The sequence below is a fragment of the Ylistrum balloti genome, unplaced genomic scaffold (assembly GCF_031769215.1).
Source record: "Ylistrum balloti isolate Yb309-2 unplaced genomic scaffold, AGI_CSIRO_Ybal_v1 Utg369740, whole genome shotgun sequence".
Lineage (NCBI taxonomy): Eukaryota > Metazoa > Mollusca > Bivalvia > Pectinida > Pectinidae > Ylistrum > Ylistrum balloti.
The window spans coordinates 1,330,695-1,342,794 of NW_026781950.1; the positions used below are offsets into that span (position 1 = coordinate 1,330,695).

At 33.0% G+C, this 12,100-nt stretch overlaps 1 protein-coding gene across 1 annotated transcript in view; it reads right to left on the minus strand.

Annotated features, from left to right (window-relative positions):
• Positions 1-12,100, minus strand: part of LOC132543140 (calpain-2 catalytic subunit-like) — a 32,137-nt gene that overhangs the window by 9,133 nt on the left and 10,904 nt on the right. Inside the window, exons 2-7 of the mRNA XM_060206605.1 lie at positions 8,535-8,657; positions 8,012-8,143; positions 5,149-5,342; positions 3,154-3,322; positions 2,082-2,245; positions 923-1,095 (exon numbers count right to left, since the gene is read on the minus strand). Coding sequence (XP_060062588.1) covers positions 923-1,095; positions 2,082-2,245; positions 3,154-3,322; positions 5,149-5,342; positions 8,012-8,143; positions 8,535-8,657 — 955 coding nt within the window. The remainder of the gene's footprint in view (positions 1-922; positions 1,096-2,081; positions 2,246-3,153; positions 3,323-5,148; positions 5,343-8,011; positions 8,144-8,534; positions 8,658-12,100) is intronic.

The window sequence follows — 12,100 nt, forward strand, 5'->3', positions numbered from 1 at the left end:
GGTGACCATGGTAACCAGGTAGCTAGTCATTCGTATACTGGAATGTGTTAATCCTAATTCAGGCTTTATGAAATATATTTTTTGATATTTATTTTGTTGGCTAACCTTGTAATTTACAATGATCTATTTCTTTACCTGTTTACACGGCTTCAATGCTTTTGTACGAAACAACATGATAATGAATTATTGGTATTAGTCCTGTTCACTGAAACGTACTGATGAAACTGATTCCTCCTATCATTGTTTTCACCTTAATATAGTACATAAATATCGATTTCTGTTATATCTTTCTTTCATATCACTTATACCTGACGTCTTCAGAAGTCAGGATTGATTGCCATTGTTGTGTATAGCAAATCTTTGAATCTATTCAACTTTATCCGCCATCAAGCAATGTGTCTACAACAGTCTTCCGATGACATCAAAAGACGACAAAGTTGAATGTTCTACGTAAACCTGTTCTGCTTTGTTGACCTGGTGGTGTCATTTTATATATTTACATATTACCGAACCCGCTCTATGTGATTTTTAAAGTTTGAGCCACAAATGTCTTTCGATTATTATGAGAAATATTTTACAATTTTAACACTCAATGTTACAAAGAACAAAATTCAATATAGACATAAAAAACGCCAAAGTAGATCATCACGCCAATTCAGTATGAACAAATTGTGTATAACGTATTCTTCAAACGTGCATTACGTATGCATTTGTTGAGTATTACATATGTAACTTTTGTGAATTACGTTTACCACTGATACTTATGACGTATTCTACGGTCGTGTAATACGTATACAATACTTACATGGACTTTATTGCCACTTTTAATATAAACCAAAATTTACAGTTACAGTTTACAACCATTTCTTAAAGTTGAACAAATAACATCCACAATATCTAGAATAAATAAAACGATCCTTACCGGCTTTGTCACTGATGCCATCGTGATCAAAATCAGGGGAGAGGTTACATATAATCATATTGCAGTATTCACGGCGAAAATCTTTGAAATTCATCCAGAATTCTCCATCGTCTTGTGTGGTCAGTTCAAGATCTTGTTTGATATCTTCTATGACCCTGTCCCATTCATCACTCCTATGGTTTATCGAAAGTAAATTAGATAGGGTTTAAAGGTAATTTATCAATTGATTGATTGATTGTAATTTTCGTCGATTGCTCCATTTACTGAAATTTATAAAAATGATCGAATGGTCATTAAGTTGGAAGCTTATATAGAAATATTTTTTTCACTAACTGTGTTAACAAGATGAATTGTCTGATATATGTAACACAACACAAACAATGTTTATGGAATTCAGGTGACTGTTAAGACCATTGGGCCTTTTCTTTTGTCAAGACACTATCATGCGGTGTTGGAATTTTTATTGAAGAATTGGAAGATTTGATATATGGGTTAGGTTGCTACTAAATAGCTCTTTAATAGTGTCCAGATCTGGAAAAGTAAGTTTTCAATTTTTGTCATTTTTAGATCATCCGACCATGGATAAGGTTTTGTAGTCAAATGACCGTTAAGGCCCATGGGCCTCTTATTTATTTGTTTATATTAAAAATTTGAATTTACAACTATGTATAAATACCTTTGTTCATGTTTGTATTCATGAGTGTATTTTGATCTTTATATTCACACTCTGAAGCTGTTTTGTATTATTGAAAGTTCAACCTAAGTGATATTTTCTTTGTACCATAATTAAAAGATGGACAATTTAAAAAAAAAATGATCGAATGGTCAGATATTTTAAAACGCTAGGCAATTAATTGGATAAACACCGAAAGAATGACTAATCAAATCAAGGTAAGGTGAATAATTAAAAAAAGGCGTGCTTGGTTGACAATTCAGGTGATTTATGGTGAATTTAATGACGTCTTGTCAATTGAAATTCAATGACGAGAAGAAACGTGCAAAATGGTTGAGAATTAATTACCACATAAGATGAAAAATCGAAATTATGATATAGATATAGGACGGATCATTCACGGAACAATAGAAGTATTCTCCGCCAGCTGTGTGACTATGTCTTACAGTTTCTAAACTGGGATCTTCAGACGCGAGCGTTACTCACCCGTCCGACCACGCCCCGTTCCATTCGGTATCCCCCCAGGGATTCCGAACACGGATAAGTTTGGCTGTAGAATCAAGGTATGGGATTTCCTCCACACCTGTGATGACGTAGGAATGATTGGAAACCATCCCCTTTTTCTCCCTTTCTGTCCTCCCTTCCTTGTCCTTAAAGAAAGGGTTTAGTATTACAGTTTTTTTTCATATATTTTGAAACCTGATTATGTTCCATTTATGTGGTATATAAAAAACTTGTTCATCTATGTAATAATGGTCTTTCGTGTGGTGTTTAGATGTGATGGTTCCGGTAGAAGTAATTTGACTAACACAACTTAGCCATAAACACCATTTAATGCGAGACATCGACAAACAAATGACAATCTTTTAAGCTAAAGATCACAGAACTGTGGTCATATGAAATATCTGATACCAGTTTCATCAGCAGTGACTGAACGAAATTATGCCATTAATGAATAATTAGTCTTAAATAAAGAGAGTGCGTCGTATTTTGTTATACGGCAAGGGTTTCGGTTATCAGTCAGAAATGAAAATATATTCGGTCATGCGCCTGATCATGTGAATATCTCTCTGCTGTGTTATAAACTTGTCGTATAATTCTGAAGTGATATCATGAATTATTTAACCACAGTCAGCATGCAATGTATCCTTGGTTCTTAATATACCGTGATACGTTTTTTATGATAGTGGAACAACTGTGATCTATTGTATGGGAACGTTGTGTATGATTCATATTCGTGGGATTTTCTTTTTAATTGCATTGGCACACCACGAATCCAGGTGTCCACGAACAATTGAACTGTTAAGATATGGCATACAATTTAAGTGTTAGGCGCTTTTCATGATGAAATCTATCTACAAAATCAAGTGTCCATGGAATCTTTTTTCTCTTTTAGAAAAAAAAATCCGCGAAAATCGAGTTTCGCAAAAATGAATGGTTTTACAGTATGAGACATCACTGTATTTGATGTAATGGCTCTACAATTTATTTACTTGTTTCGTACTTCATATGTTGATACATTCTTGTGCCACTTTCGTCCAATCATAAGGATACTTACAACACTAAGGCAGCCAATCACAGCCCCGCATTGGTAAGCTGCTCGGATAAGATAGAAGTCTTGTTCTCGGAGGTCAGTAGGGTTGTACCATTCGGCAAGACCTCCTGTCAAATCGGTAAAGGCGTCGGCTTCAAATCCATACTCTAGCGCCTCGTAGGATTTATTTAACCTGGAAAGAAATGAAAGTATACCAACTAAAATAAACATTAATTGTAAACAGAACAGTTTAAAAGGTCAACCACCACAGTCATATAAATTTCGTCATATTGTCAGGATGCCCAATAATATCAAATTTGATGAACTGTACTTGACCCTTGACTTGTCACAAAAGGCGTAAAATTGGGCATTAGCCTAGAGAATGCAACTATAATACACACTTACAGCGAACAATATTCCATCGATCTCATTCACAAAACGCTGCCGTAATTCAATATATGCTTTATAATAATATTATGACGGAGTTTCTCATTTTCCCTATAATATTCGTCGTTGCCAAATGGTGTTTCAGCAATATCGGTCAATAATTGGTTTTGTACATCAACTTACCACAAGGAAAGGCTATCTTTATCAGTGCCAAAAATTACCCACATAATCAGCAAGAACTATTTTCTATTTCGGAGTCATTTTCTGAATAATTCGACTTTTGCTGCCCAAAAATACATTTTTGCAAAGCATTTAATTTCAGTAAAAGAGAAGGGTGTTGCTTCTTTAAATTTCCTTAGCTCAATAAACGAACATGAAATTGTGTTCAAATTTTTTATTCATACCTAGGCTTATATATGTGATATATCCATTACGTTGTTATCGTCGCCCTAAAAAGTCTAATGAAGCAATAATGCTTCGGCATCGCTTTTAATCATCAATCAATATATACCTATATAAAAATCAGAATTCTCATTAAGATAATTCTTTAAGTTCCATTTTGTAAGAAAGCATCGCCGGATTATCTTTTTGATATCACATTTATGTCAATAACAGTTATAAAAAAACTTCCTCTGGAATTACATCGTAACAAACTCACTACTGCAATCATTAATAAGCTTTTTGCATTTATTTTACAACATCAATGCTTCATGCGCATAATATTATCACACTACATCACGAGACTAAATTATCAAATAACACTGATTAGAGATGAAAAGAAAACATTCACCCAACTACAAGTTATTCCTTTCCATACGATAAAAACTATCAAATGTTCGAACATATAAGCAATGAAAATTTAGAAAAAAAAGCTGAAATTAAAAGTCAATATTGATCAACTGCTATATAGATATCTACCTCCGGCCTTAACAGCTATTTTCAGTTAATCATGCGGTAATCAGCTAGAAAATTCATTGTCATTTGATGTCATATTCCTCACGTGGCTATAATGCTAGCTTTTAGTTTTCAGTAAAATCGCCAGTTAACATGACCGATTTTATCATGTCATCTTTGAGGCAAATACTTTTTTTTTAAAACATTTTAATAATTCTTTATTCAATATTGCAGCCCAACGTCCAACTCCGAAAAAAAGAATTAAGGAGATTCTGAAAAAATGTCATTTACAACGGAATTTTAAATGCCAAAATGTTTTAAAGTGGGAACCGATGGCAAATAATTCTAAAGCAATTATCTTTTATGTAATTATTTTAAGTGTGAACAACACACAGTTTCAGAGAATGACAGGATATATTAAAGAATGTTAAATCAATGTCATAATCAGTACGTTTTGTCTGATAAAAAACTAATCATCACTTCTCACTACTTCAAAGAACAATTTAATTTAATAAAAGACCTGTATGTAATGATGCATCTAAAAACGAGATTCATGTATAGTTTTAGTTCTACATATTTGTTTTGATGTTGCTTATTCTGGAGATGTATGTTTAGTAATAACCCAATATATCTCTTATCCACTGTTTCTATGTGTATTACTTAAAGAAATATTTTGTTTCCGCTTTTCTCATTTTTACTTTATTCGTTTATTTATTCATTTCATCAATTAATACGTACTTTGCATAGGCTTTCTCCACCAGGGATACCCAGAACTCGCTGGGATCTGATGAATGAGCAAACAATATTTCTCCATCGACAGTAGGTAACCTATCGTCAATGTTAATATCTATCCATTTGTCAAACTGCCAGAACCGACAGTGGAATCTACCGTCATACTCCGGTGTTCCGAACGTATTGTCACTCGGAATTATCTGAAAAAAATGAAACAATGATAATAGTAATCACAGGTGAATTTGCAACATTAATGCTGAAAGAAAACAAGCAGCAAATACTAAAAAGATAAACAAGACACCAACCAACTTCATATCTTATAAATCAAAAGCAAACACGCTTTTGTTTAGAGATTTTCGAAAAAGATGTACAAATATTAGTTAGTGACTCCATAACAGATATCCTCTTAAAACAAGTGAACACGGATGTGGTATTTGATCAAAGAGATTGGCAAAAAATGAAAGAGGAGACGTTCCGAAGGCATAAGAGTTTTAAGCTTCATAGTGTGATAATTAGTTGTTTTCTTATCATTTGAATTATTTTCTTTTTTTTCGGGAAAAAACCTAGATTGATCTTGATTAACATGGCATGGCGAATGCTATCATTGACGAAGATGACGCTAACCTTTGTGGCGCACATGTTCTTATTTCCCTTGTACTTTTTTCGGTGTTTCTATATAAACAGTTTAATCTGTTTCGATTTTGTTCAAATGTCTTTAAATGTCGACATTTTTGAAAACTTTTTAGTACACTTAGTGATGAAGACCACGGAAAGAATTTACCAAAATCTCCGAGTTCTTTGGACTTACTTACTAACAAATACTTCAAAGATGCAGATTTGCTACAGTATGCAGACAATATGAGTGTTTATGACAAAATGGATCTCCTGAAGGGAAAATCATTTATAAATTAAGGAATGCTGACTACTTTCATATTTACAAATACTTTAAATATCTATGCATTTTGTTCATTTTTTTGCACTTTCCATTATCAATTTAAACTTTTACTTCATGTTTTCAATATAAAAATTGAACTCTAACTAGAGAGGGTCATTAACAACGGATGCCTCATCATCGGTTCCTTGTCTGTTTGTCTTAAGTGCGTTCGATCATTTTAATGTGTAACCTTAATGTCACTGTCGCAATTACTCCTGCTAGAGTACATCACCTTAGCGCCTTTCGTGCGCCAGACGATCGCAAATCAACAGGGAGAAAAGTATGATAAAAAGAAGTTACGATACGCAGCACTTCCATGTTTGGACATTACCGGCCTGATAGTATTCCTATATTCAAATACATAACAAGTATACCACTCCCTTTTTGTGTAGGTATTCTTTTTATTGCTTCTAAAACTGGTTACTTAAATATTGATTATAACCAAATGAAATTATAAACTTGTGTTTACAAATTGCAATTATCAAAATTTAAACAGAATTGAATATAAAAACTTCCTAAACTACTATAAATTGCAGTTTGTATGTATTGAAAAAATGTTTTGGCATGGGCTGCTTTTTTTGGAAATAGGTATTGTTATTTTGGTCTTGGTTTTTAATTTCACGATTAACTTACTTTCCCATAGTAATTCTGAATTAACGAAAGAAGTTTGCTTTATGATATCAATGAAAATGGAGACGAGGTCCGTATTATACATGCGCTACACACCTGCATGCAGTCAAAAATCACAAAGAAAATATGATTGGCCATATTACTAGTAAATTCAATAATGTTTACTTTCTCAAACAACAAAAATAAAAACAAGAAAGCAAAATAAAACTTTTCACTTTGATGATCAATATGATGGAATTAGTCTGTGATGTTTATATACCTGGTTTATCGACTGAAGCAACTATTAATACATTTTTTTTCATTCAAGCATGAAAAAATTTACGTCAGAATAACCAATGAGCATCCGTGTTACTGGTACGATCACGGTTTGATAGACGCATCGGTCGTTATGCTGACATCCATGTGTTAACCTTAATAATATAGCTGTAATCTAATCGAACACGCAACGCTAAAGTAAATTCATATGTATGAAGGGTGGAAATTCTTTGTGTTCTTGAATCTAATTGCTGCATCGAGTTCCTTAATGTGGGAGATCGTGTTAGCTCAGGACAAATGATAAATATAGCCGTCAGAACAAGGCTTCATTTAAAGATATGTCACAGTTTAATTATCAGTTTCCCTCTAGCGACATGGTACGTTGAAATAAAAACTTCACTTCGATTGTGTTACATCGTCCTGCCACAAGCATGCAGTATCAGAACTTGGTTTTCCCTAGAATTAATCTTGGTCGTAAAAATGTTTAATAGGCCGTTACGCGTATCTTGCTAAACTGGTAGAACTGGTAGAATATTCAGGGTTTTTCCTAGCATGACGAAACTGAAGTGTGTTTCGCTAGAGGTGTTCATCAGTTTGGTGAATAAATATCTATTGTCATAGAAATTAAAAATATGCATTAAAAATCACCCTTTTTTTTGCAATCAACGTTTTCATAAAAATAGTTATTTTTCTCGCTCAAATTATTCCTATGAACTAAAAAGACTTAAAATACAGACTCCTGTGGAACAAGAGGGTTTCTCTCCAATCCGCTCATGGAGAATAATGATGATATTTGTATCTTTGATATTCTAGCATAAGACTACCATGGGAGATGTTCACGTCAGACACGAAAGTAGACTACAACCATTAAAAACTATAAAGGGGCTAGAGAATGATACAGCCCAACCAGTGATGTCAATTGTCTGACCTACATTAACATTTAAAGAACATTTAGAGAAAATGTTAACATTGCGAATTCTTGCCTTGGTTAATTTCCCTTGCTTGATAATTTGTCTGGTTATATATAGATAAAGGATTATGTCACCTCACCTTGTCCATGAGCTGCGGTTTTTCAGCAATGGCAGACAGTGTAGACAAGAACCAGCAGTCGTTAAGTTCTCCTTGTTTCATGTCATGTCTACTGGTGCCGTCTGATACTAACACGGCATTCGAAGAAATCTCCTTAAAGACAAGAACAAACAGTGAAAATACAATAGTATATAAATATTATGGAATTGAATGTTTCAGTCACATCAGAAAATATCTGATTAAGCAATGATATCTTAGATTTAGTTAAAAATCATAAACTCTCATGAAATTTTCGATATAGGTCAATAGGACGCTATCAGGAAAAGAAAACTGACCATATGTCAAAATTAACAACTTTTTGTGATAACGTATTTTATAACAAAATACCAGAAATGGATTAGGCGCAAGTTATTGCCATTTAAAATCGCCATTTCCAAAATACTTTGAAATATATAATACAATACTTATATCAACAACTTAAATATGGAGTTTGTTTACTTTTTTCCTACCTACTCTTACTTACTATTCACAACTAAAAACTTACGTTCGGTCTTTTCCACACAATGGTCTTAGTGATCGGTTTGTGTCGAAAAATGGATTCATTTTCAGCTGGAAAATCTGGATCGATGAAGAAGCTGTCACCCTTGTTCTTTCCATTTCGTATTCTCTGAAATAGTAAATTTATCACTTAAGTTTGGTTGGTAAACACGAATTAATAACACAAAACTTTCCTATAAAGACAATTGAGAAAACCTATATGAGAACACAGACTTATTTTTCACTCCGATTGTGAAATAATGATCAGACACATAAATTGTCCATATTCACAGATCGATGATATCCACTGGGCTCGCTTTTAACTTATAGTAGACAAGTAAATGCTTATTCCAGATAGGTATAATGGCAGTGTAATGCTATGGGCTCGGATTTCCTCTTTAGAAAGATATATTCACAACATGAATAATTGTTTCCAGAAGTCTTTATACCACATCGATATTGTGATGAACGCAATTGTTCATTAACTGTAGGAATTAACTAGTGACCCTAGGTATTATCATTTCAAAGGTCTACATTTGCGATAAGACAAGACGGAAGCCAGTTTCCTTCTGCAATTAACAATTTACAATTGGGAACGCAATTTACTCACATTAACAATATGGGCGCGGTTTGTTACTTTAAATATATTTACAGTTTGATTGTTCTTTTCACTTCAGAACGTCATAACAAACCAAGTTCATGCTTCAGAGGCTGCTTTCTGCTTACCTCAAAAGAAATAGATCTTAAATGAATAACCGCTTACTTACTTCGTGTAGTTTATCACCTTAAAGGGTTAAACTGTTTAAGATTATCACAGACTATTATTGTGACGATAACTGTAAGTGTAAATGTGTTATTTCAGTTTCAAAACCTTTTATACAAATAAGGAAAAGAAGCACAAGAAAAACCCAAACAAACCACACACCAAAACCAAATAAGGAAAATCGCATATACATATCTTTTCATGTCGCCGCTTTTAAAGTGAAAACCGTACTCTTGAAATCTAAATATTTCCTAATATTAATATATATCCATACATATTTATGAAAAAAGTTCTTTTTCAATTCGTCTTATTTTGTATGATATATTCAAATGAAATTTCGTATGCCACCGTATAGGTTTTAATTAGGATATTTACCTCTAATTCCTTCCGAAATTTGAAAGCAAGAAAAAGATAGAAACAAGTGGTTAAAAGCTTGTTATACATACCGAAAAAGGTTTTCAGTATTTTTTCAGCCATAACTCATCGAACTCTATGGACGTTTATTATAAACAAACAAGATCAAATCCTAACCTGAATTTAATTCGTAATTATTTGATTTGGTATTTTCTAGGGATTAACATGTACTGCGGAAAGGGTAACATACCTGGTCTAGATAATTATTTTCGCTGATTGTTTCCATAATAAGGTTAATGAAAATTTGAAAGCAAGTCAGCGAATTACAATGCTGAATGGACTATCATATCGTTATGTAGTGGGTGGTCAACCGTTTATCAAATGATGTATATAAAAACGAGTGTTTTTACCCGTGACCGTGAAACTCAAGTTAATGTTTAACATTTATCGTTTACAGTAACAGAATAAAGAATTGTAAAACGTTCGATTCCGCGATGAAATTTCTGCGTTGATTAAACGATTATTTATATACCATCGGAAGTAAAAATGGCAACGCCATTCGAGGTGACGCGTTCTTGGCTAAATGCCAAAACCTAAATGAATCAGACGCAATGGCTTTGGTGTTGTCATCTAATGAATTGAGATCGAAATTATGACAACTAGCATTATGGCTGCGATTTTTAATTTCCGCTTTAATCATGTGTGGACACCCCTGAGACTTCTCAAATATTTGTTAGATTGTTGCGGCCATCGCTAGATCAACATTTGATATTGATACCAGCAGATAACATGGGGAGAAATGGCTATTCCGTGTAACAATGTACACTTCTCTCAGTTCGTACCTGTTACCGTCTCCATAGTTACAACTTCGATTTATCTATCCTGATCTGTTTATAGGTCTCAAACCAATTTTCATTTCCAACATCAGCTTAAAGCTTTTTATTATGTCAAAAGGCCATTATTATTTCCATTCTGTACATTGGCATTATATCAAATGATTTATCAATACTACACATTCAGATTTTACAACTTCCTCTTATCGTAAACGGCTAAATCACTACTTTTATTGTAAGGCCTAAGTCGACGGGGAACTTAAAATCCCTCTTCTCAAGACAACGACAGTTGTGACCAAAAAAAAAAAAAAAAAATCGTTGTACAGTTTTCATAATTCAAGGATTCAAAAAGGCTAAAACATATTAATTTTATATCGAACAAAAGCTTCAGCTTTCTTGTATCCCCGAAAGGCAATCTGGAAAATGCAATTTGTTAGTTCCGTTTTAATCAGATATGAATGACATCGAAATATTGTCATAATCTGAAAATCTCCGATTCGCAACGAATATGAATTTCGGTGAAAAAAACCCCCAGATACCTTAAAAAAGAAGAAAAAATTCCTAAAGATTTCACAAAATAAATTGTTTTTGACGTCACAATGCAGAAGAAGTCATAAAAGTAGAACCAATCACTAGCCTGTCGTGTAACCTAATCAGTTTTCAAGACACAATTTATGTACTGGATGTTCTTTTGATAGTTTCTTAGTAATGTGTATGACTATTACATTCAAAAATGATGCATCATCGTAAACTTTTGAATTTCAAGTTTTAAGATTCGATCAATATTTCAAATTCACAAGAAATAAAATCAAAACATAGACGTTATGAATTTGTCAAAAAGATGATCGAGTGAAAACATTAAAATGTGAGTTTTATTATATCAATCCTCCAGAAAATTATTATCAAAACAAGAGGTATCCGTGGTGAATATCTTGAATCTCCCTTAATATTTAACCATAGAGTGGTACCCTGGAGTATAATCAATCATTGCTTTTCTTGTTCATGTTGCAATATCGCATTTCAGCTGATGCTATTTATATATGTTTGGGAAGGTTTAGCGACATGTCATACCGGGATAATATCTGAATGTGTATTCAATAATGCCGTGCAGAGCATACAGCATGAACTGCCAAGGGTAAGAAAATTTCATCTCATGTTAACAGAATTTGATTCCTGAGTATTCTAGTTTTTATAATACACTTGCATATATCACATGATTTCATGCAAGAACGCTATCAGGGGAGATATTTATATTGTTGTTTTTTCGGTTTTGAATATTTTTGTGAGATATTAGAATGGTAATGTGTAGATTTTATGTGTAAGAATGAACAAACTGAAAATATTTAAATGGTCCATAAAACAAAATGGTTTTCCCTCTGACCTACATTCCACGTGCGTATTTCTTACAGTGCACGCCATCAGAAATAAACAATGGCAATAACACGGATACGTTTCAGAGAAAATTAAAAAAAAAAAAAAAAATAGATAATAAAAAATCTTTTCTGAAAAAACGCAAAACTAGACTGGGTTTCTTGAATCATAGGTTTCTTTAAACGAGAACATATTCGTTCAGAGAGACAGTCGAATGCCATTACAGTTTTAATTTTAAAGAATTAATTCTTC